The sequence below is a fragment of the Neolamprologus brichardi genome, chromosome 15 (assembly GCF_056152115.1).
Source record: "Neolamprologus brichardi isolate AB-2024 chromosome 15, ASM5615211v1, whole genome shotgun sequence".
Lineage (NCBI taxonomy): Eukaryota > Metazoa > Chordata > Actinopteri > Cichliformes > Cichlidae > Neolamprologus > Neolamprologus brichardi.
In genome coordinates, this window is record NC_142118.1 from 12,884,733 (window position 1) to 12,911,261 (window position 26,529).

General features: G+C 39.7%; 1 protein-coding gene across 1 annotated transcript in view; it reads left to right on the forward strand.

Moving 5' to 3' along the window:
• The window catches only part of eva1aa (eva-1 homolog A, regulator of programmed cell death a), a 76,622-nt gene that overhangs the window by 47,025 nt on the left and 3,068 nt on the right, over positions 1-26,529 (forward strand). Inside the window, exons 6-7 of the mRNA XM_006792508.3 lie at positions 22,659-22,793; positions 26,166-26,348. Of these exons, the coding sequence (XP_006792571.2) occupies positions 22,659-22,793; positions 26,166-26,348 (318 nt within the window). The remainder of the gene's footprint in view (positions 1-22,658; positions 22,794-26,165; positions 26,349-26,529) is intronic.

Here is a 26,529-nt window from a genome sequence, read left to right on the forward strand (position 1 = left end):
TCTCAGACAGCCCTCCTCCTCTCCTGCCTGCTCCTTCCCTCCCCTTTGTACCTCTTCTCTGACTGCTCGCTCACACAGCAGTGGGCTGTGTAGGTGGACACTACACATGTCCCTTGTCTTTCTCTCCTTCCCTCTCTCGCACACACACTCTCTCTCTCCCTCCCTCACCACCTCATTCTCTCTCTTGCTCTCTCCTGCTGTCACATTCCAGTTGTCTAAAGCCAGGTTTAACTTTCTTTCTCACTGAGTGTAGGAAGGAAGGCTAAACCAAAAAGAGCCCAGGCATTAGCAGAGCCTTAGTCTTTCCGGATGAGAAGAAGAAAAGACGAGGAAACTCTCTTCATACTCCATTTGGCTTAAAAAGGGGGAGTCACCCAAAAGAAGCATACCTTCTTAAAGGGGCTATTTTTTTCCTCCCTCCTTCCTTTCTTTGCCTTTTTTGGGCTGTGCTCTCTCATTCTGGTTAGACCCACAGCGGACTATTCACGTGAGCGCTTGTTTTTACGGCAAAGCCAGTTCTAGTTCTTTTGCCGGGACAGAGAGGAGGCGGATTAGGGGGGGGGGAGTGTTTGACAGAGACATACGCTCAAAGAGAAAGCTGCCGCTTGGACCCGCAAAGGATTTTCCGTTCAGCGATGTGTGTGTAAGTGTCACCTGGTCTCCTGTCTGAACACGCTTTTAAATCTCTTCGCTGTACTCTGGCCACTTTTGCCTCAGACTTGGAAACAAGCATGTGATCTGAGATGCAATTTGTAATAGTTAAAGAGTTTTAACCAAAATAAATAGTGGTTATGTTTCACATCCACAGCATATCATGTGTTACATATCCCTTGGACTCCCTGTGGCTTCCAAATCCTCATCTGTGTTAAAGTTTTACATTCTGAACTTCAAATGTTTTATGTCCTTTTGTGTCTGCTTATTTTGCTTTTGCCTTTTGCAAAGTCTTGCTTGCATTGCCTCCAGGAATGTTATTGCTGTTTTAGCTTTTGCAGTTAAGGATTTGAGAATGTATGAAAGGATAAAATAGTGTGAGACTGAGTGTCAAGCATTTGGAACTTAAGACAGCAGTCTGTGAAATGTGAAGAAACAAGTTAGCTAGATTAGATTTGTAGACATAAGCTTAGATAAACATCATAAGATCACTTAGTTATAAAATACGTGTGTCTCACTCGGTACTGGTACCTTTAATAGAGGGACTGAAACTCTGTTTTCAGGTTTTCCTTTTGTGTGTGGGTTTCTATGGACGGTCAGTGTTTTAGTCAATGAACAGGATCTGTTAGCAGTTAGACTCCACTGTAATTAAGCACAGGGTGCATAATACTGTAAAGAAAGTACTGACTTGTTGTTACACATGCCAAAAGGTTACTGCTGACTCAGAGTGGGTAGTGGCATAAACTCCCCAAACATAGGCCACCTTAACTCCAAAACTCTATAAGATCACTTTCTTTCTCATGCATGTAGCTAACAGTTATTTTCCATTTGAAAGATAATTTTTATGTATTAATTAATAAGTTTGGTTAGAGACTGGTTGGCAACAACCAGGCAAACTCAGGTTGCTAGGAAAATGATGTAACCCCAAATGGTTGCCGGGTGGCTGCTGCAGATTTTGGTCTATTGTTGGGTGAAACCAGTCAAGAAAAGTATGTTCTAGCTTCCTTTTGCTGTGGCAGATTGCCGCAGTCACACATAGTTTGCACTGAAGTCACTAATTTGTATGTAAACACTTGCCAACTACTCACAAGCTTTAAAGCTGAAGCCAATAAGTGTTCACACAACATTTACTTTAAAAATAAACCCTCTGCGTTTCTGTTCTATTTCTGTTTCTGTTGCGTCTCACATTTTAGAGTTTCACCAGCAGTTGCAAGTAGCTGGTGAGTGTTTGCTGGCAAGTCAGCTTCTTTCATACAAACTATGCCATCATAATGTACTAGCAAGCAAAGTGATCTCAACAGGGTTTTCAGCACAGCACCAAGTAACTGCCAGCAACCTCCAGCAATTGCTCATCGACTAATGGCAAACAGGGCTTGCCTTGAGGTTATGACTAGATGATGTGTTCAGATCAAATTAAGATAAAGGGACCAAGCTTTAACATTTGTTAACCTATTAACAGCATTTTTTTTAATGATTTTCCTAGAATAAAATTAGGAAAATTGGATCACGTGTTGACTAATTTTCTGCTGATCGTGTAGACGATAAGTCATTTTATCAGTAATCTTTTGTGTATTTCTCCCATAAGTCGGTTTAACTAATAGAAAAACCTGAACCAGTATAGTGAGAGGGCTGGTTGGCTCTCTTATGGTCACTGCAAAAGATTTTTTAAGTGATCTATTTTATCCAGTGATAAAATATTTCCAACCTGATGGAAATTGCTAAGAATTTCTCTATAACGAACCAGGGTCACTGAATGGTATGATAATGACTCAGCAGTCTCCAGCACTATTATAAAGACTCCAACTACTGTAATCCAACACTCACTCCTATGTCATCTAATGACACTTAGTCAGCAACCATTTCACATCATAGTTTACCGCATGGCCGGAAAGAGCTAGCCACAAAAGATACTCCTTTACCTTCTTTTTCAATCATCTTGAAGAACATTAACCAACAACACTTTTAAAAAGGGGGCTAAAAGGCAAAACGGCAGATGGCAAACTTCTCATTAGTTTCCTTAGCACGGAAAATAAAGACACATCGTGTGACAATAGGAACCTGAAAGCAAAGCTGGACCAGAATTTTCAGTCTTGTCACATTTTTCTTACATTTCTTTAATGATAAACTAGAAAACATGTTTAATGTTTAAACCACTGGTACAATTTAAGCAAGTCTTCCTGCATTTCAACCCGTGTGTTTTTACAGAAGCCTGCTTTGAACACAAATGTGGGTTTAACTCCCAGCAGTGCGTGCACAACACCCGAACGCACACGTCACCCTTCAGAAACAGGCCTGAGAAAACCAGCGAGCTGCTAAGAGCACACAATGGTGCAGTCAGTTCCTGGATGCCAAAATGACCAGACTGTTTAGCTGGCTTCCAAATTGTCGGTGTGTGTGTGTGTGTCTGCGTGTTTGTGTATATGTGTTTGTGTGTGTTTTACTGTCTGTTGTGAACACGTGTATGCAGCACTTTTGCGCTCATTCCTCCATGTTTGAACTACTTTAAATGTGTCAGCCTGTGAGTGTGTGCTGTGTCTACACCTCTCCCTGCCAGTCAAGTTTCCCTCTAATTGACGCGTTGCTGTTCCCCCGTAGCGCCAGTTTGCAGTGCCGTCCTGGTCCCTCCCAAACCACAAGGGACTCTTTGTTTGTAATTTATGAATTAGTGTGTGGTTTGGGTTACGAGAAGAGAGGGCAGGCCGGAGGCTAAGGCACAGGAACGGCAGCAGGTCTACTTGATTAGCTCAATGCTAACCCAATTTTGTTTATTATTTCAAATTATTACTTTGGAAGTCCTGCATAGAAAGAAGGAAAGCTCAAGATGACAGTAGACATGATTAATGGAGAAGAAAATGAATGAGCTTCTCTGTCTCTTTCCCTCTGCTTTTCTTTGTGTGTCTTTTGCGCCCACAGATGTGACTTCACGTTTGACAATGCCGTGATAATCTTTTTAAATCTGTGTCCAGCCATCAGATAAGGCTGGCGGCTCAGTTGTAAAAACAGTGCATACATAAAGCCTTCTCTTCATCTTCATAGTTTCATATATACAGCTTCATACTGAGCTGCCTGGAGCACTCTTTCCACCATCCGTTCGCCCCCCCTTGTCTCTTTTTCATCAAGTGGTTATATTTACTTTGTCTAGTCTGAATGGAACCTGGCACAGTATTATGCTTTGGCCTGGTCCTTCTTTTCACAAAATAGCAAAGCCCTTTCCAACCTCATCTTTTTTTTTTTACACTTGATTTGATTTTTATCCCTTTCTCCCTGTTCTCTGTTTTTGAAACTCAGCATGCATTCCTAATGGCTTCAGCTCTCCTAGAGAGATGTTTTCATTTTTTCCCCCCCTTCCTTCCTACTGACCTTCCTTCCTTCCCTCTTTCCTTCCAGGATGAGGCTTGAAAAAAAAAAGTGAAAGACATTTGAAGGGGGGTGAGGAGGTCCTCTGATTGCCAAAGCAGATGCCCCACTCAACCCCAAAACAAAAAAAGTTCCTGACATTCTTCAGCACCAACGTGCAGCTGCTTGCAGGCCAGGCTGGGGTTCTTCTGCCCCCCACATCCCACCCAATACTTCCCTACCAGCATCTTGGTCTATATATCATCATCACGTTAACTGTGTAGCCTTAGCTCAAGCTGCTTCTCACTTTTATTTTCTATTTTTTATTATCTCCAGAGTCCAGAGCATCTGCCATGACTTAACCCATATTTCAAATCTAAATACCGGGGACCCCCACTCTCAAATTTTATGTACTACAGTTTCATTGATAACAAGCTGCCTTTACAAACTAATAATCATGTTAAAGGTTTGATAGTTCTGCTTCCAAAAGGTATAAGAATCCTTTCTTTTGTCTCGGGCCAGTTCTTTGTACTTTGAAATCAGTGGCAGTTGTAGCAGACTTCTTTAGTCTTCTCCTGGGGGAATAGTGTTTTATCACTCCTCTGATGTCCAGGTTATTGCCTGGACTGGTCCAGGATAAAGGGATTTGAGGAGCTCATAGCTTTTGAGAGTAATTTATTTCCCACTGAGATTGTGTGGGTAAGTCCTCGGGATCGTGGCAGAATTAAAAGGTCAACAAGGTGAGAAAGGGGGAAAAAAGCGCCTTAGCCCGGTGCACTTGGGCGCACAGAAGTTAACACTTGAAGATCTGAAACACACCAAGACACTTGCACTTGTAGTCTATTGCCGTGTGAACATGCAGCAATGAGAGTGATGCACTGGTCACGGTGCAAGAGAAACAAAGTAAGATGAGCATTTATTCTATTCCCATTCACTTTTATATTGTTTCCCGTTCATACTAATTGGTGCAGAAAGTGTCAAACTTGCTGATCTAACTAAAGTAACTCTTAACAATGTCATGGCAGAGAAGCTCTTGAAAGAATTAATTCAGCAGAGCTTTTTGCCTTTTAGTTGACCTTTAGCAGGTCACGCTTACCCAAATTAATATACTCTAGAAGGGAATCTGGTAAAGATCAAGGACACTGCACTTCACAGCGAGAATGTGTCCCTAAATATGTTGGCCACGTTCATAGTAGACCGGAGAGATAAAGAGCATTGTACTGTTAGCTTTGTCTACTCATGTCAGTGTTTTACCAATGGTGCAGATGTTTGCTTACTTACCTGTCTGGCCGAGTTTGTGTGTGTGCGTGTATATAAGACGTGGGTCAGCCGGTATCTGCCAATGACTGTGAATGGTTTAACCTGCTTAGAGTAAATGATAGTAAAATGATTGATGATGTTTGACAGTGTAGTTACACTGGGAGAGTGTGAAAAATTAAGTTTGCTTTTACGGCTGCCCAAAGTTTCCAGACACGTTCAAGTTCATGAAAAATGGCTTGAAGTGCTCACCTGTGAGAGTTGGATCTGCTGTATGGAGTAATGTTGCATTAATGCTACTCTTCTCTTCTTTGGAGGCTAGTTTGGAGTAGCATGTGGTGTGTTTTTACAGCTCTTTCTTCGTCTACCCCCCACACCCCCATCCCCAGCTCACCCTGCCTCACCCCACCTCATCCCCATTAAACTCAATTTGTTCTGAGACTTGAAGATCACTTTGAGCCCAGAAGCATGTGCTGCATGAGCAAAGCGATGCAGGGAAATGTATTTTAGAAGGTTTAGTGGTAACATTGTAAAAAAAAAAAAAAAGAAAAGAAAAGAAAAGAATAACTGCTTGAAGATGGGCCAAAGAAAGGCACCATCACAAATGCTTTTTAAACAGGTAATCAAAAATGTAGTTTGAGCGTGTGGTGTGTGCTCTGTAAGGTTTTGCTCACAGTTTGTGAAGTTACAGTACTTCTTATGATCTAACTGTTATATGTTTTAACTTTTATATTGTTTTCTTATATGTTCTTTTCTGTTTTGGGCCTGGTTAAGTCCTTATTAGATGTCAGCAGACTTTCAAAAAGCCCAAACTCTCCTCAGAAATCTACTGAGACCTCCAATAAAGGTTAAAATATGCAGCAGGATTACAGGGAACAGATTTAATGAAGACCCAGCATCTCAGTGAAGAGAATTTAAGATGAAGTTTGTTTTATCTAAACATGTGTTTTAACTCAGGACACATGTGATAGGTTTCAATATACGGTAAACATGTGTTGTGGATTGTGTTGCCTTGGTAGTTTTATCGCTGTTGTAGTTCAGGTTTTAGAAATTAGCAGACATGCTTAATGATGTCTTGAGATTTTACAGCCCAGGGTTTTCAAATGAAGCATTAAATGACTATCTACAGATGTGTTTTAGGTTTTCTTAGACTGGAGAACATCTGCTGCTACGTAAATGTGTGCTTGTAATTTAAGATAACGCCTGAACTTTGGGGCTAAATTTTTATGGTATTTCTGGATAAACTGTAAAATTTGTTGGAAATATTTAACAAGTAACAAAAAATATAATAATGTTGGAGTTATAGTGCATTTTATAATTTTTTTAAAATTAGGTCATCCTGTGTGGGGAATGTTTATACAATCATATTGCATTAGTACGTATTAAAAAGCAAACATTTTTTCTGGCCTTGCATTGAAGTCTATAACTTTTCAGTTTAGCATGATGTTCTCAACCTGACATCAGGACACTATTTATGCCACAAATCTGCTCAGAGGATTGATTGAAAACTCTTTTCAAATAGCATGGACAGCTGTCCTAGTTCTGGCATGAGAGAATTACTGTGATAATTATCTGAAACAATCTGCAGGACACAGAGCTCAAGTAGAAATGCGATGCGTCAAACAGCCGGGGTCAGTCCACTTATCACTTGTCCTGTGTGGAGGGTGGCTCTGCTGTAGACGATATTGACCTTTAATTGTTGTTTTCAGGGTCAAAGGTTATCTCTTATCAGCTGCTGTCACACACAGTATAAGGATATGCTGAAGGAAATAAACTTAACAGAATATGTATAAGGAATTCAGGTGTCGTTACTCTCCAGACGTCCAACTTTTTTTCTGTCTACTGTTTACAGAGCAGTATAATAAATACGTCTGAATCACAGGGTAGTTCAGGTTTTTGCTTTTTATTTTTGTAGTTTGTGTCATCATCATTTTTGTCTATTAACATAATACTGATCAATTTGATCAGAATGAATGCATCAACAACACAAAGCTGGGCTGAGTATAGTGTTAATAAATCCACATGGTAGCCATTGTTGCTTGTGTCCAGATCTGTGGCAGCATTTCTGTTGCACTAGCTTTCAGTATTATTTCAAGAAAAGAAAGTATAGTTTTTACAGCCTCTCCTGCCCACTCCTAAAATAGGCATAATTACACCAGCAATTTAAAAACACCACTGCCTAGTTTTACATGGAGTTACAATACTGGTTACAGTTGGTTCCTCCTTGGGAAGAAAAAGGTGCATTTCTGTTGTTTCTGTTTAATTACTGAGCCTCAGTGGTGTTTTTGACTGTACCAAACAAGCCAGGCTGGTGAAATCCAGTCTTTCGCCTAACCTAGGGTAACCGGTTCCTTGTTTCAGGTAAGTGATGACCATCTAAAGGTGAGAGTGGTGTTGATACCTTCATCCAGTGCTCTGTGAGATGTAGTATTAACTTACACCTTTGGGTGAGTCCTAAGGTTACCATTTCATTCATTTTCTTTATACCATATACCATATATTTAACTTCTGGTGCCTCTTCAAGAATAGATTTTAATCTCAATCACACTTTCATATGAATAAATAAAGGATAATGGGGTTGATTTTAGATGCAACATTTGACAGTAATATTATTGCTTGTAGGCTTAAAATATATTTTCCATATTTGGGACGTATCCCAAAGTCTTTCTTAAATAGCCTACAGGCTCTGAGGCTCAACCTAGCCCAGTACAGTAGAACCATGCTGAGCTGTTATTTAAAAATCTGCCACAGAACGCCAGCACTCTGATCTTGAGCCAGAACCCGCTGATCTACGCTCCAAACACCACCATGGCCTCACTCTTCCTTTTCCTTCCAGCTGAGGATGAAGGGATGATGGAAGGAGAGATGGTGAGAGAAAAAGAGGGAGGGAGGCATTCTGGCCTTCTTTGGCAAGCTTTTTTTCTCCTCTTTTCCCAGCAGCCCATCTGTTTCCTGTCTGCAACATGACACCAGTGCCCGATTAGGTTCTGCTACTCTTGAGGTGTGTGTGTGTGTGCGCGCGTGTGCTATTGGAGGGATTATGATTGGCTGCCATACACCTAGTCATTTATGTTGGTACAAACTGGCCCATGTGGTTGCATGTGATCCAAGTGTGATATAATAGCATCACTAAAAATGTGTGGGAACCTCTGACTTCTGTCACTGAATCGTATTGAGCATGCTCAGTGGCTGATATATTGTGGTAATGCATTATTCTACTCTTTTCACGCTTGTTTTCATTAAAAAGTGAGGATGTTCTTCAGATAAAAATAAAAGTACACTGAGCACTCTGTGCAGAAAAGAAATGCACATTTTAAGCTGTCATTCGGGTATATGCTGTGGCTAAAATGGCTGTTTTCTCAATCTGGTTTGGATCTTGGCTCTTATAACAGTAACAGAGCTGTGTGGATTAGCCGAGATAATCCCCACTCTGTTCTTCTTCACTCTCTATGGCAGCAAAACTGGGAAAGTGAAAATGTATCAAATAGACATCTTGTACATCAGCTCAAAGTACCCTTCTCTTTTTGTTGCACGTCTTTCCCTTTTTCACTGGTTTTTCTCTGTCTAACCCTGTCCGATGGGGATTTTCCACCCCTAGGCCCGCACTGAAAAGCTGGACGCTCCGCTCTCCTACTGTGTTTGTTTTTATTTGACGCACATAAAGACGTCCGTCAGCTAAGGCCAAGCCAGACCTCCAAGTTGTGTTTGGCAAGGCCACAGTGGATGCACTGGATTCAGGGCTCCGTAGGTCTAGTTATAGCCTTCTCCAAACCAGACAGATTGTGGGATGCTCCTTTATATAATCCAAGATTTTGGTAGCTGGGCTAATAGAGGGAAACACTCATCAGGTCTCTGTTGTCATAGTCCTTGACACATTAAAATAGAGTGAAGTACCAATTCAGAAGTGTCAAGAAGTTGATTGACTGTAAAGAAGCCGGTGATCAATTTGGTAAAGCAGTGGAGACAGAAAAGCTCTAGGATGTGTTATGGATAAATGAATGAAATAATGTTCTATTATGTAGATGCAACAGTAAAAAAAAATACATTGAGAGAAACATAAAAATGCATTAAAAATGACAGAGCCTCTTTAAAAATCTTATAGACAGCCACATGTTCTGTGTTTTGATCACATGATTTCTGCTCTGGCAGTGTTAATATGACAGTTGCCCTATAAAGGTCAGGGCTGGTGAGCTCGTGGGTGGTCTTCTACCGCCTAAGAATCCTTTTAAATCTAGACTTTGGCTCCTCATACTGCTGGTAGCTAACGCTACAAGAACATTTAACAAACGTCTACATTAAAATGTCTAAGTCATAAAATGTTACTCAAAAATTGTCAAAAATGTTACAAAAATTTTACTTAAAAATTAAGAAAAAGAAAAAAAAACATTATTACTCACTTTAATGAATTCAGATAAACTCATTAGCATATGCTTACTTACATTTAAGCGATAGTTGAAATCCTTCTCACATCTGCTGGTTAAATGTGCTTACAGAGCGGTGAGAATGTTAGTGTGCTATAAAGACAGGAAACCAGTCAAAATAACTCTTTTGACTCACCTACCTACAAAGCTAACTCATTAGCATAATGTATGAGAAATGATCAGTTTCTTTTCTCTTCTTGCTTTTCTGTCTCTGCTGTTCTTAAAGGTCAACAGCTCAATGTGCTCAAAGGATGTTCTTCATTGTGTGTGTATGAGTTAGTGTTAGGTTTTGACCCATGTGTCAGGATATGTTTGGGTCTCCCTTGTGTTAAATAAGCATCACACCCCCTGCAGAATCCCTGTTTTGTTGATACACGTCTTACTGGTCACCGTGCATTTTCTAACTCTATAAGCCACAGCTGTTGCACTTCTTTTTAGCGGTTCTACAACGTTTTGTTACAGGAAAGATTCATAACACAGTGTGAATTAAAATGCACAGATCTTCTCATCTCTGACAAGGAGCTGAAATATTGTTTTCAGTCCTAGTATTTCGTACTGTAAGTTAGGTCAACTGCTTTTTGCTAGTAACTTTAAAGTCATAACAAAGCTCGTTTTAAAATAAAGACAAAATTGATGTTTCATAACTAATATATTTCCATCCAAATACTGACACAACTTTTTTTAGTAAAAACCTCAGACCCTTTTGGGGAGATGACTGATAAAATAATAATTGTAATAACTTCCCTTTCTTCTCTTTTTTATTAAAGCAGTGAACATCAGTGCCAGAATTTATTGAAACTTAGCTCACCTCCTGCGCATACTGTTCTGGACTTTCTACATTAGCTTACAAGAACTGATGTTTGTGATTTAAAATATGAAGATATCCTCTAGCCCCCAGTGTGTTAGGAGTCTTGCCAACTATTGGCTCTACTGTAGCTATTAAAAATACTAATTTGTCTTTTGGATGACTTACAATGTACCCCATTTTGAAGAAACCAAACCTAGATCCTGCTGTCTGTAATATCTATATTTTAAATCCCTTTTTAATCTAAGTTCTGTTAAGGATATACTGTTTACTACAGAGACACAGTTTCTACCACAGCTCTCTGTCAGAGCAGTTAAACTACTTCTGAGAGTGTTAAATGACCTGCAGTGCCCTTGGGCGCAGGTGATTTCTCTGTTTCAGTATTAAACATCAAGCACTAATTAAGAGGCCACATGGATTTCTGCCTGTATTGGACTCCAATGTCAAATTTGGAACCCCTGTAGTTCATTTTATATCTGTTACATTTAAGACAGATACATTGAAGAGAGTTTTAACATCAGATATCACTTATTCACCATGGTGTCCAGCTTTATTTTTCCTTCAGACCATATGTGGTCAATAAGTTAATTATTTATATGACTAATGAGCTGCCTGAAGGCTATCAGTGAAATAAAAATACAGCTCAGTGAAATAGAGTTCCTAGACGCTGGCCCAGACAATGTACGTCTCTTAATCAGGAATAGTATACACACCCTCTGTTCTATTCCTTTATTTAATTTAATCATTATTTAATCTACTAACTGTTAGATTAAATAACCTTAATCTAAAGGGTATTTTCAATCAGTTCCTGCCCTTCAACGCCCATGTAAAACAGCTCTTTTAACCTACTTTTATTACATCTTAGAAATATTAGTGAATTCAGATCCATATTCTCTATAGTGGAGCTGGAGATTCATTTATGCATTCATTTCATCTTGTATTGACTTCCTCAACTCACTGTCAAAAGCCTGCCATAAGACATATGCGTATACTCTGGCAGTGTCTTTAAATGTACAAATTCTATTCAATGTAGATTCTGTGCTTTAATTCTTGTACTACTCTGAACTCTGTTTCATTTCTTGTGCAGTTTTTGCCCTGTAGAGTTTTTCTGTGTTGTTTTACATTTGTAGTCTTTTATCTTCTGTCCTCTTCAATTCTCTTTGTCATTTTGGTATTCTCGTAAATGCTTTTCTGTAAAGCACTTTGTGACTCCTGTGTGAAATGCTATATAAATAAATGATGCTTGCTAGCTTGACTGTACACTACAGTACAGAGGGGTACTTTGCTTGAATGTACTCAGTAATTTGCCAACTACAAAGGTCAGTGTACATTGCCTCCTAGATAGAACCTTCAGGACCTCCTTCCTCTGTTACTCTGTGTAAACTATTCAGATCCATATTTGTGCTGTAGAATTTAATTGGTATCTCAACAGAGTTTTATATGCATTTACTCTCCTCCACAGGCCTGAATGCACATTTGAATTGTGTGTGCGTTTGTCTTTATAAAGAGTATGTCTAAGAGAGAGAGAGAGAGACAAGGATTGAGCTCCCTTTCATCATCTAAGCACATGCTGGCTACATGCTGGATCTCTAATGTCCGCCAGGCACTTCAACCACGGCAGCAGGTGTTTATTTTAAAGACTGCTGTAAAAGTGTCTCTGGCTGCCTCTGTGTCTGTCACTCCTCTCTCTCTGATGGCCTCTTGTTCTCTGTCTGTCTGCTCTCTCTTACCCCTGAGGCCATGTATATGCATCTGCTTTTAAAGACCATGATCTAGGTTGACACAGGCAAAACGAGTCAGGAGACACACACACAAATACAGGCAGCAACACAAATAGATAACCAACTGTACTCAAAAAGCATCTGCAATGGGGATGGAATGCCAAAGCTTTGAGGCCTCATAGGACACGTTTGCATCAACTGAATTTGAGATTGTATATATAAGAAACCCAATTGGAGTAATGCATGTGCTCCCCTGTGAAAATGCCAAGAAAACTAAAAACAAGCAGATAAATGAGATGTTTTTAGCAGTTCTGCTCATCTTTTCCTATCTCGTCTGTCCTCCCTCCTCTTGATCACAAGCAGCTGTTGAGGGCAGTCTGCGATAGAAGTTGCCTCCTAAAATCTATTTTTGGAACTGATTCTAATAATAGTCCATATTAAAATAGTGCCAAAACTCCTCTTAGGTGGGAGACATTTGGCAAGTGTTTGGATGGGGTATAGAGCCTCTACTTTTTGGTATTAACCAAAATTTGCTAATGTATCTATTTAAAAAGGTGTCCGTAGCCAGTTGTAGACAGTATTTTATGATAGCAACATTTCTAATTCTGTGTCAAACAAAGTGTAATGTTTGAGAACTGCTTTCAAAAAAATTTCAAACAATACCCAGCTCACACCCTGCGTTTTGGTAGTAGACTAAACGAACCGTGTGTAGTGTCATCCATTTGTGTGTGCAGTGTGTATTTGTCATGATAAGACCGATGACGGCTGACCCAGACCTCACTGTTATTATCACTGTGCAGGCCTGACCGCTAATATAGCCCAGCGCTCTGTCAGCACATGGAGAAAAAAAATACGTATTTAAATACACAAGAGCAAGTCAACTCCCACACTTCAATTTAAGCACGATGGTGCTTAAGTTATCATTAGGTTTTTGTCTCTGGAATACAGAAGGCTATTACTTAGTCTGAAAGCTGTCGGTTATGATTCACTCTCACTTTGGGTTTGTGTAATTACCTGACAATGACAGGGCACAGACGCACATATGATAGACAAGTGCTATATGAGGCAGGTGGTAGTGTTTAACCAGAATGATAAAGAGGGAAGAATCAAATCACAGAGCATGTAATGAAACGCAGATGCTGAAACTTTTGTGTTATGCTGTTATGAGTGTGTATTCTATTGTTTAGAACAACGGGCTATAATGTAATTTAGTCCATTCTCGTGTTTACTGAAAAGACTGTGTGTTATACAAAGGTCTTAAACACTGCATTGAACTGTGAGGTTATACTGTCACAGGGTCCTAATGGTCTTTTCTCACAATTGCTACGTTAACTTGCTAAATTGTATAGTTCTTCTACTCTGAAGCTGAAGCTTTGCACTGATTATATACACAAGAAAAGCATTAATCTATTACTCTGTTGAGAAAAAGTGTGAGCACAGTTTGGATTAACAGCAGCACACAATTGGATCATACCTTTAAAGCATTAATGACAGAACCATGCTATCTTTGCACCCACTGCTCTCTGTTTGCTCCTTAGTTTAATGGAGTTCAACGAGACTCATTGAGTGCCGACTTCAGTCAATCTTTGAGAATTCGTCTTTGGTGTGAAGCAGTGTCTTTCTAACTTTTACTGTACGACACTTGCATCTCATCCACTTTTATTATTCCTGATTTTTAAATTGCTTAATTTCAAATTAACCTCTTATGCAGTGTGTCATATATACACTGACCAGACACTTCACTAGGTACATCTTGCTAGAACCAGGTTTGAACACCTTTTGCCTTCAGAACTGACTTCATACTTCATGGCATAGATTCAACAAGATGATAGAAGCATTGCTCATCGATATTTGATAGAATCACAGAGTTGTTGCAGATTTGGACTGAAATCTGGTGACTCTGGAAGCCGTTTCAGTACAGTGAAATCATTGTCATGTACAAGAAACCAGTTTGTTGATTTGAGCTTTGTGACATGGTGCATTATGTTTTTTATGGAAGCATCCAACAGAAGATGGGTACACTCTAGTGTTCAAACAATGCTCAACTGTTATTAAGGGGCGTGCCAAGAAAATATCATCCACATCATTGAACCACCAAAACTGGCTGAATCTGTTGATAGAGCGCAGGACTGATTCATGCTTTCATGTCATTTACACCAACTACATGACCCTACCATCCAAATGTCAGTGCAGAAATCAGACTCATCTCTTCTTGGTCCAATTTTGGACTGGAAAAATGAATTGTAGCTTTAGTTTCCTGGTCTTAGCTGACAAGAGCGGCCCATGGTATAGTGTAGCTCTGTAGCTCATCTGCTTTAAGGTTTCACATGTTGTGTGTTCAGCAATGCTGTGATGAGTGGTTTGAGTTACTGTTGCTTTCCTATCAGATAGAAGCAGTTTGGCCATTCTCCTCTGACCTGGGGCGTCAACAAAGCATTTTTGCACAGAGGAAACCTGCTCACTGGATATTTTCTCTTTTTTGGGCCATTCCCTTTAAACCCTAGAGATGGTTGTATGAGAAAATCCTAGTATATCAGATGAGCCCGTCTGGCACCAACAACAATGGCACATTCAAAGTCTCATAAAACATGTTGCTACGACACTCAGCAGGTTGCCTTGACCTTGTCTACATGCCAAAATTCACTGATTGCCTATTTGTTTTGAGGCGCAGGTGTACCTAATAAAGTGGCTTGTGAGTATCAGTTATAGTGTTACATTTTTATTATATTAGGTCATCCAAAAGCTCAGGCTTAAGGTTGCTCTAAATGCTCTGTTTCAGACAGCTCCACACACCTGCTCCCCAGTCCTTTTGTTTGCAAAGGGGAGCCAATCAGAAGAAAGCTGACTTATATGGAGGGTACCCTTAAATAGAGAGGAGCTCATCGTCATTATCCACTCATTTGTTGTTGATCCTATTATATCACTGACAAAAACGTTGGCTTAGTACTGATGGCATATATTCTGTTAAGGCAGGCTTACAGATCATTCCTCCATGAACAGATGGCAAGGAGGGAGCTGAAGTGGAAAATTAAAGTAATTTAATTGAGCATTTCACGTCAGTATGAATGATATCTTTTTGTCACTTTAGAGCTCAGTCTGTCAGTGCTAATTTAAAGCTTAACGAAGTCTTTTGTTCAGGCGTGCAAGAGACTGAGCGAGAATGAAAGAATGTGGACTGCCAACATGCTTAGTAACTGCCAACCTTTAATAAAGTTGACTAAACTGTACACAAAGACTTACACTGATTCATTTGTATATGACAAAAAATGATAGAAAATGATCATAATTTTTCGTAGTAGCATCACAGTTTATCTTTCATTGAAGTAGCAGGTTCCCAGTAGACTTCATGTTGCCAAGTGTTGATTTTATTAACTGCCTTGCACAGCCAGTTGTTGCTTGCAGCTAAAGATAGCACCATTGTTTAGATCATCCTTGACATATGTTGGAACATGCTTGTTGAAAGCTGTTGCCTTTATTTCTGTCACGTGTGGATTCTAGACGGCACGACTATTTCACAACTATTTTTCCCTCTCTGCTTTGTTTCAGTAACTCACGCCCTCTGTCCTGTATGCAAAAGGACTATGTCATTTGCTGGTCTCATCAGCCCTCTGCACACTAAAAACTCAGTATGCCATTACCTCACAACACTGACATGAAGGAGTGCGTTTAGACGGGTGGCTTGATTTGATGATTCAGCTCTGGTCTCATCCTTGTTTGCCCAGTGGAACATCAGATAATGCTGAGCTTTTGCTGATCTCTAGTGTGGCCCGACTCTCCCACATCCAGCCAATAAAGATTTGGGAGTAGCAGAGTGTTAGGTATGTAAAGAAAATGGGTGGAAGAGATGGTCATTTAAGTACACTTCCAACATTAAAAGTGTGTTCTGGATAGGTGTTATAAATGGAGAAATTTGTCATGTTAACATAGCAGGAGACACAAGTTGGGCTGTCTTTGGTTCATATGTAGGCTGAGTGGATCTGTTCAGTGCCTACTTTTTTATGCATGCTTAAAACTCGGAGTGAGGTCATGGGTGAAGATATAAACTCTAGCATGTGTCTGTGTGGGGTCTGAGGGGATAGCTCCACAGCTGAGTGATTTTCTCACTGATTGTTATGACCCCCATGCGCTGTCAACAGAGCATCTATTTCTATCTCTGAATCTGTGTGGATGATGCCAACTGTGTGTGTGGACTGTTTAAATATCCCACACGGCTGGGATTTGGAAGTTTAACCAATGGTTGTGGTGAAGTGAGAGTGTTCATGTTGAGGTCCCATACACACATGCACACATGCGTCTGTGTGTATGTGTGTTTGCATACATTAGCATTTGTGGGTATCTCACAGCAGAGGGTTGTGTGTTATCCATTAAAGTAAATGGGGAAAAATTCGACGCAGGGTTTGGGGTTTTGAGCTGTTCCACTCTCTCCATTCTGGAATGCATTCCCAACCCACAGTATCCTGACTCTGGATGCTTTTAGACTGCATCACCTTCATAATGGGTCTTACACAGACTGCATACCTGCATTATTGCATATTAGAAAAGCTTCATCAGGACATGGCCTTCGTTTATTTCGAGCTTTAACAATCCACACTGACAAGATAACTTGACGCAACTTTTTGCATTATTCATTTAAGCATCTGAGCCAAAACATAAAGCAGAAAAGGTTTCTCCACCCCTCCGAGATGTGAGGCTTGATTCTCAAATTTTCTCAAAGTTTTTTCAAATTCTTAATCTTGTTTTTTTTTATGTTTTTCTAGGAGAAGGGGAAATACATGCAGTAATTTATTGGAAACATCTGAAAGCATACATGGAAATAAAGTACATAAGGCAAAATTCTAACGAGCTTCCCGAGAGACAATAAAAGCTCTTCTCTGGATGTCGCCTGCCCTTTGTCACATTCTCTATAAAGATGATCCCATACTGCATGATTGATAGTGTTCGACTGTGTGTTTTCCTATGCGCATATGCTTTTACAACAATATGTTTGAGGATGTTTGTCGTGCTCAGAAATTGAGTCATTGCCATTTAGATGCTTTCCAAATGATGCTGCATGTTGGATCAAAATCTGGCAGCACTTTTCAATGAGTTTTGGCAAGATCCCCAAAAGCATTGGCTGAAATTCAGCCCCAAACCATGACAGAGCCTCCAGTGTGTATCTCTTGAGTTAGGTGCCTTTTATGCTTGAATGATTCATAGGTCATGTTAGGTGGCCTTACAAACAAATAAAATACCCAAGTCACATAGAAGGACTAGATTGAAAATGAGTGAAAAAGCAGCCAATGTCCAAAGAAAAACTTTGAAAGACATTTAGAAAGACTCAAGAATTATTGATCAAGACTACTTAAAAAAAAAGTACAAGTATGGCTCCTTGGAAGCACAATAATGACTTTTCAGCACAAAGTAAAGTTTAGCATCTGTAGGTTCTGTATTTTACAGGTGTGGGAGGCAAAAAGTGGTTGTTTTGTGAAAACGAACCTTTTAGCACGTCTTTGTGCTCATGTAGCATAAAAATGTAAATTTACAGCTATCGTGATCTAGAAAGTAAATGTAAGACTTACAGCATGCATCATAAAACAGTCAAGTTGTGTAAATTTGATACCATTTATATTTAATGAACTAAAACCACTGGCATTCTCCTTTATGGATACCACAGTCTCATTGTGCAGTATTTTTGTACACACATGCATGTACACTGCTACTGAACCTAATGGAGTAATATAGGAAATTTGCATTCCTCAAACTCACATAAAAATGGAAGCAGAATCAGGAAAGGTCTTCGGTGTAGACCACCAGTCCCTTGGTAGAGTTCACATTACTGGTGCAAAAGCTGGTCTACTTTGTATCCATAAGACGAGAATGAGTGTGTTAATCATGCTCACCGACACGCGCTCTCAATCATGCAAGCACGGGGATATTTAGAAAAAAAAACATAAATTTTCACAGTGTGAGGTCAAAGTAGTGCAAACATGGCTGTAAGCTTTGTATTACACTTATGCACTTATGTTGTTTTATACCATTCTTATCTGAAAAATGCTAAATCATGCTGCATATTGAATACTGGCAGCCTCCCACACTGCAATTAAATGTGCTCTCTCTCTCTCTCATTCACACACACACACACACACACACACACACACACACACACACACACACACACACACACACACACACACACACACACACACACACACACACTGATACCCAAGCTCAATAAGCTGCTGTCAGCTGGATGGTGTTAGAGTGTTACGCTGTGGGTTGGAGAGAAAGAGCAAAGGGAGGGAGAGGTGGAATGCAATCTCAACACCTTCAGCTTCTGCCCTATTCACCTTGCATGTTATTTTGCAGGAATGCCATTAGCTAAGTGAAAAAATGACTGTGTGTGTGTACGTGTACGGGTTGGTGGATGGCTTCATGAGTATGTGCATGCAGATGTCTGTCTGCATGCCTGCCTGTGTGGGAAGCAGAGACTTGAAAGGACATAATAGAACATTAAAAGCATTTTGTGAATCTGAGTGTCCATAAACATTGAGTTTTTTGAGGCACTGCCTTTATTTGTGTATCAAGTGAAAGTGGAGCCTTAACCAGCACTTTAATGTCGTAGATTAAGTTGGCACTGGCTGTGTGCTGATGAAAACCAGACGTTTTTGCTCAGACTTCCTACACACATGCACACGTGTGCGTGCACATTGTGTCAGTGGACTGGTTCTTTTGAAGAGTCCATTTAAGAAAAATGTATTACCCAATCTGTTATGTGTTTTGCCATCTAACTGTGTTTATTATCCATTATACAAAAGATTAAAGAGTGAAGCTATTTTTGAAATGATAAATATCTCATTTGAAACAAACTCTGGAAGTTTCTGACACGGGAAACGACTCCCATCTCTATGCAGTGTCTCCATGTCTATTTTACAGTTTCTTGCGCTCATTTTTGGGGTCAAATTTTAAGCGGCTGAAGCTGACCAACCATCAAGGATGCCCTTAAACAATACCTCAAACATCTAGTCTTCAGCAGTCTCCCGTATAAACCCATAAAGGCAAAAGTATGTGCAAATTATTGGCCGAGGTCTTTGAGATTTACTATGGTTTAATATTTCATTATATCCCCTCTGGCTTATAGGGCTTTGTCCCAACTGTGTTCTGCAATGGTCAGCATATGGCTCACAAACACAGACACATACAGACATGCACAGACTCTCTGGCCTGCAGAGCCCAGTGAAAACAAAGCTGGGCTCTGCCAGTGTAAACACAGCCCATTGTTAAGGGCACTCTTTCCCACCTCGTATCTTCGCTCCCTGTGGCGATCCAGGGCTCTGAGAGGTACAGTTCTGGGACAGATCCCATGTAGCAGAGTTATATTAAGAAGTTCGAGGACTCATTTGCTCCACATTTATGTGACCATGTCATTATAACGAAGGCTGGAGAGTGTGATTTATGTGCTGGGTTTCACTCCCTTGCACTCCTCTGTCTCTCTTTTACTGATTTAGTTTAAATGCTTGGCTCCTTAAGCGTGGTTTGCGGTCGCTTATTTTGAGGGGTTTTAGCTTTTTGACACTTATTTTTAGAAAGGCAGCAGTCAATATACTATACTATACTGTACCATTTTTTGTTAGCAAATAAAGTGTACAGAAAAACTTGGCAGACTAATGTTTAGGATGATTGATGGACTGTGTGTGCATGTGCATTGGCCAGGTAATGCATCTGATTACATAGTCTTTTGTTAGTGAGGAAAACACATGTTTCACAGTGTGTATAAGCCACATTGTGCCCTCTTCAGCTATGACTCTGGTCCACATGTGCAGCCAATTAGGACCAATCAGAAGCCTATAATAAGGGCGTGGCATGGCACCACAGCAACATGGCAGTGGGGGAGTTGTAAGCCCTGTGATTAGTGTGTCAGACTAATGAGAAGGAACAAGGGAACCTGCCAGGCCAAATCTCACTTCTTAATTTTGCTATTTTTTTTATATCCTCTTAGTTTGACCCAACCAAACCAGGTTAGTTTAGGGTTCTAAGTCTCATTTTTAAAATTCTTTTCTGTTGACAGATCACACACACGAGATAACACAATTATATAAAGTTTTTTACAGATATGAAAATCTTATTTTCACTTTTCTACTCAAGCATTCAAAGTGCTTTAAAGAACATTTTTTATTCATCATTCACACACAAATTTATACAAGTGCTTTCTATCTAACATTCACATATCAGGAGCAGCACTGGTTTCAGTGTTTTGCCCAAGAATATGTAAAAATACAAATATACATGTATGTTTATACAACTGGCGAGAAACTACATTGCTAATGGTCTTCTTTAAACTGAAACAAAGATCAGAAATCATTTACTGGTTGTTACTTGATGTTGAGGAGGTTAAAGTCAGACCTGTTAGATCCAAGTCCTCCAGGAACAAGAGCTGTTGAAACGACTTTAAGTGCAGTCTTTAAACTGCTGTAAGAAAAACATCATTTTCATGTCTATTGCTCTCTCTGTTTAATTGTCAGAAGTTAAAATGGTATTGATTGTACAGGGTGGGCCATTTATATGGATACACCGTAATAACATGGGAATGGTTGGTGATATTAAAGTCCTGTTTGTGGCACATTAGTATATGTGAGGGGGCAAACTCCTCAAGATGGGTGGTGACCATGGTGGCCATTTAGAAGTCGGCCATCTTGGATACAACATTTGTTTTTTAAATAGGAAGAGGGCCATGTGACACATCAAATTTCCCATGTTATTACGGTGTATCCATATAAATGGTCCACCCTGTATATTCTCTTATAATATTTTAGCTTGCACAGTTTTGAAGTCCTTCAGATATTTGAGCCTTCACTGTTTTTAGTGAGTTAATCACTTAACCTCCTGCACAAAGAAATACTTCAGTCTTCTCCACATTCCCGTGTTGTCTCATTCTTCTTTGATGCACGGCACAAAAATCTACCAAGTCAACCTTAAGAAAATGGTTTGCATATTAATTTTGGTCTTAAACACCATAAATGCATCCTGCAAAGTAGAGGCAACATACTGGTTTACTTAAGCAGCCATATATGCTCCATCTTTATTTATTGCTTCTTCAAAGAGAGCTCGTTGTCTGCTTAATTGTCCTGTTGTGGAAGAACAGGTTTAGTAGGAAGATCATGTAACTGTGGCCACCAGCATTTCTTATCAGCCAGTACTGTCCAATATCCGATAAAGGCAAGATGTCACACAGTATAATTACACAAATTGTATCATGTACTCTTTTCATCATTGCCTACAACTGGAAAAATGTGCACAAGCCAAAAGCAGCATCCAGTGCAACGGGGGAGTGTAGCCTGCTCTGCTCCTTCCTGTGCTTTGATTGGCTCTTGGATCACTGCCAAAATACGTCTCTGGTAATTTGATCAGCGTGTTTATCGTCGTCCTTTAAACAAATGCTGAATTTTTACCCCAATTTTCATGTCATAATTTTACTATTAGTACTGATGATCTCCCGTGGGGAAAAGCAGCAGATTTGTCTTTGTGGCCGTTGTTCACAAACAGCAGAATGACCAACAGCTGGACAGACAGTCATCTGTTCAGCTGTGAACTGTCAGCCAGTCTGACAGAGCGGACAAACACGGTGACCGGAGCACGGCTCGGCCTCCGAAACCACATGTGAGCCGGCAGGAATGTATAGTCTAGTAGGTTTGTGTCTGGGTGAAACTTCCTTGACTAACAGGACACTGTTAGGTTGGGGGGTTGTGATGGCGGGGGCAGCGTAACTTTTGGGAACTTGCATGCATGGTCCGGAAGAGTGTGTGAATCATGGCCACAGCGCTGTCTGACACTGTCAGTGACAGCATACTCTTGAGTATGTTTACCTTTGTTTGACTCCTAATGAAATGAATCAGCAGTTGGTGTGAGTCTTAATCCTTATCAACAACAGCAACAGAAACGACAGACTGCACAGCTGTGTGCACTAGAGCAGCGGTCCCCAACCCCCGGGCCTCGGACTGGTACCGGTCCGTGAGTCGTTTGGTACCGGGCCACGAGAGTTGAGGCTCAGGTGTGAAATGTATGGTTTTCAGGGGTTTTATCGGTTTTCAGCGTTATTTTGTTATTGCTTTTATCGTTAACTCGGTTTTCCTGGGTCTTTTCACATGTGTTATGAATAAATCTTCTTTTTTTCGGTACCGGTACTAGTTTTATTTAGTTGTATTTATCCGCGACACCTTAAAGGCCGGTCTGTGAAAATATTGTCGGGCATAAACCGGTCCGTGGCGCAACAAAGGTTGGGGACCGCTGCACTAGAGGGTAGAGAAGAAGATAGTTCTGATTAAAAACTGGTTGCTTTGAAAATATAATCCAGTATATTGCTTTACAAATACTGCATTGCCCTTTACGTCCTTTACCTACAAATACTCTAATACTGCATTGTCTAATTATGCTCTGTTCTCTCTGTCTTTTCCCTAAACACCCCTTCCTTGCTTTACTTCCTTCTCTTTGTAGTCCCAAAGAAGTTGCTCCACGAGCAGGGCCCCAGACCACCAGCCTACCACCCAGCACCCAGCGCCCATGACCCTAACATAGTGGGAGACAGCCCTCCTGAAGGGAGCTCAGTCAAAAGCCCTGACACTGTTCCAGGTGAGACAAATGACAACTATAGTGTATAAGCTCATACACTCTCACCCCCCACCCCCCCATGAAATGTAGTTAACGCTAAACAGGTTTGAGGCCTCTTGAGCATCAGACCTTGATCTAATTCAGGTCTTAAGTCAGAGCGTGGTTGTGTGCGTTTTCAAAGTAACACAAGTTCAACTGTTTCCATATGGATCCTTTCTGATTGATGGTACTCACAACATACTCCTTCCCAACAACCAATGATTGCACTGCATGTACAACAACCTAAGTCAGGCTTTCAAATTCCCAGAGAATGAATGACCAAGAACAATGGAATGAGAGAATGAAAAAGAATAGACGCCAGCAAGAAAGAAACTTAAACAAAGCTTTATTCATGAGTAATGGTGGCCTCCATCCAGCACACTAATTACTCTGCTAGGCTACTGGCACTGTGCTGATTAGGAGGATAGAAGAATGAATGAGCAGTTAAGAGAGGTGGAGGACAGAAGACGTGTGCTGTAGCGCTGACGGTTCCTGACGCACGAATGTCTCCTCCTTATTGCCACGAATGTACGCTTTGCTCACAAATTAACTCTGGAATAACCTTTTTTGTGAGATTGTGTGATAGCAGATAAAACATGGCGAAGAAGAGGTTTTCAAAAGAAATATTCAACCAAATAAAGATGTGATTCACTGTAAATTCAGGTGCCTTGTTCTTCTTACTTTAGCATTTCTCTTTAGTTAATGTTAGACTGCACAAAATGATGGGTATGTTGACATAGATTGAATCTTTTTGCTTGATCACCAAAGGTAGCCGTGCAGACAGCAAAGGCTCCAGGAAGTCACTACCCTCTGCCAAAAAATAGTCCAGGAAGTGACATACCATAAAAATATGGAACGCCAGGACTGCCATAATGAATTAATTAAATACACCATTAAATAATTAATTAAATGTGTCAATAATTAATTAAAATGGGAAATAATTAATTAAATAAATAGTTATGACACATGTAATTAATTAATTATTTATTGACACATTTAATTAATTATTTATGTATTTCACATTTTAATTAATTATTGACACATTTAATTAATTATTTAATGATATATTTATTTATTTCATTTTGGCAGTCCTGGCGTTCCATAGGCGCCAGGACTGCCAAAATGAAATAAATAAATATATCATTAAATAATTAATTAAATGTGTCAATAATTAATTAAAATGTGAAATACATAAATAATTAATTAAATGTGTCAATAAATAATTAATTAAATGTGTCAATAATTAATTAAATGTGTCAATAATTAATTAAAATGTGAAATACATAAATAATTAATTAAATGTGTCAATAATTAATTAATTACATGTGTCATAACTATTTATTTAATTAATTATTTCCCATTTTAATTAATTATTGACACATTTAATTAATTATTTAATGGTGTATTTAATTAATTCATTATGGCAGTCCTGGCGTTCCATATAAAAACACTACTTACTGTATTTACAATATATCACAAGTGAGTACATGCATAATTGAAGAGGCAGATTTGAACTTTTGGACTAATGCACCATTAATAAACTACTTGGATCCATTTGTTTCCCATCATAAGCCAATAAGCATATTTATATTAATCATACATGGATTAATATCAATTTTCTAATCCAATTTTGATTTCTCAGATTTTAAAAGCTTTGTGTGTTGTACTACTGCCTTGATAAATTATGCCTTTTCTATCACTGTTATCATATATTCCTCACTCTGTACACTTATGTGCTTGTTACTATAATTCAGCAAAACTATGTGACGCTTAAGACCATGATATCATAGCTTTTAGAGGAATACCATTATATAAACATTTTGAATGCAGTCTTGTTTATTTCCTATCCTTGCAAAATTGGTTTTATGTGTACAAGTTAAAATAGAGCTTTGTAAACATCATATGGCACAAACACAAACACTGAACTTTTTATTGTCTCCATCTTTGGTTCCAGCTGCTTCTTGATGTGGCGTTGCTGCTGTGCAGTTCACACAGATTACTTGACTTTTCTTTTTCCATTTATTTCATTGAAGTCAAGCTCTTTCTTTGACTCTTCGGTTAGTTTCCCTGTGCATTGCACGACATGATCTTAGGTTGAATTCACTGGGATGTCGTGTTAACACACACCTGAACACGCTGGACCAATGAACTGACAACACTTTTGTTTTTATAGAGGTGCTAACACTTGCTGACTGTCAATTAATGAAGTGCATTTGATTAGCAATATCTGGCTGGTATGTATGCTCTTATTGCCTAAGGAAGTAAGACGGGTGTCTTTAGTTTCCCACAGGAATGCCAGTCCTCTGAACACAAATGTATTGTTTCGTAGAGACAACAGTATAACAACAACGTATTTTATATTTTCATTGATAATGTGACAAAAGTTGTCTGTTTTCTGTGAGTTGAGACAGATTGCGGTTGAACGTTAGCTCATGTGTGCAACATAGCCGTAGGTCCAGGTGGAAGCATTTACCTCATCAGCGAGCACTTCCAGTATAAACTGCATTTATCAGATAAAGAGAGCCCGACGCACCTTAGAGACTCTACAATTAGAGGTCATTCCTGCGTGTGACAAATCACCAGAGTATGCTTACCGTCATTGACAAAAGAAATAAAGCATGTAAAAATGACTATGCAACCACACACAGAGAGAGAGCTCAGGTCACTAAACTAAATGCTTCTGTTTATTTTGACTGTCTGAGGTTTGGTTGCTTTTTTTCAGTGGTGCTAAACTTGCAGTAGTTCCACGCTACCCCATAAACAACTACGTCAGGTAAACTAAAGGCAGCTGTAACATGAGTATGAATCCCCATAATTAATTCATGGTGCTCCTGTTTTCTCTCTCTTTCACACACTCTCTTTGCAGTGAGTGCACAACAAAACCCAGCTGGTAAACACTGAAAGAAGTGAAAAAAAAGAAAAATCTAGAGCAGGAAGTAGTCGTTCCCATCTATAAATAGAAACATTTTTTCTAAGATTTTGGGAAGCTTTTGAAATGTCTCCAGAGTACAAACTTTTCCATGTGGTTCTCTGTTTCTTAATGACCTGAGTCAGAATGAATTACAGAAAAGGATGTCGTGTTATCTTCTGAATCACAAAGCTCCCTGTGAATGTGTACGTGTGTGTGTGTATGTGTGTCTTATGCGTGACGCATCTTTTTAGAAAATTTATGCGATAAAATCTCCCCCAAACCACTGTGAGACTGTAGGCGACTGAGACTGATGTCATTACAATGAATCAGCAACAGCAGATTCTGGATTTACTGTAAAAGCAGCACCATCATAATGTAACTGTATAGCTGCTGTAAACTACTCATTGTGTACTCATGTCCTGTTAATTTACATTTTTTTCCAGAAAGGAAAAAACCCAGGGAGACGAACGCCGACGAGGAAAAGTCTTTTGAAAACGGAAAAGGAGGAGAAGAAAGAGAAGAAAGTCCATTGCGTCCCCCGAACATGAATCCCATCATCAACTCAACATCGAGTGGCAACATGGCCCTCATTAGTAACGCATTGGCGGCCTACACTTACATATCAGGTCGGGTAACATTGTTCTGAAATCTACTGTAACATCACACGTGTAGCGTAATCTCTGGCAGTTAGACTTTTAGAGATCTTAACTGCATCTGCTTAGGGAGTAGCCCCACAGTGTAAAGGTTAATGCATTCACCTTGCAGCCTGGATAAATGGGAGGGGTGCACCAGGAAGGGCATCCGGCG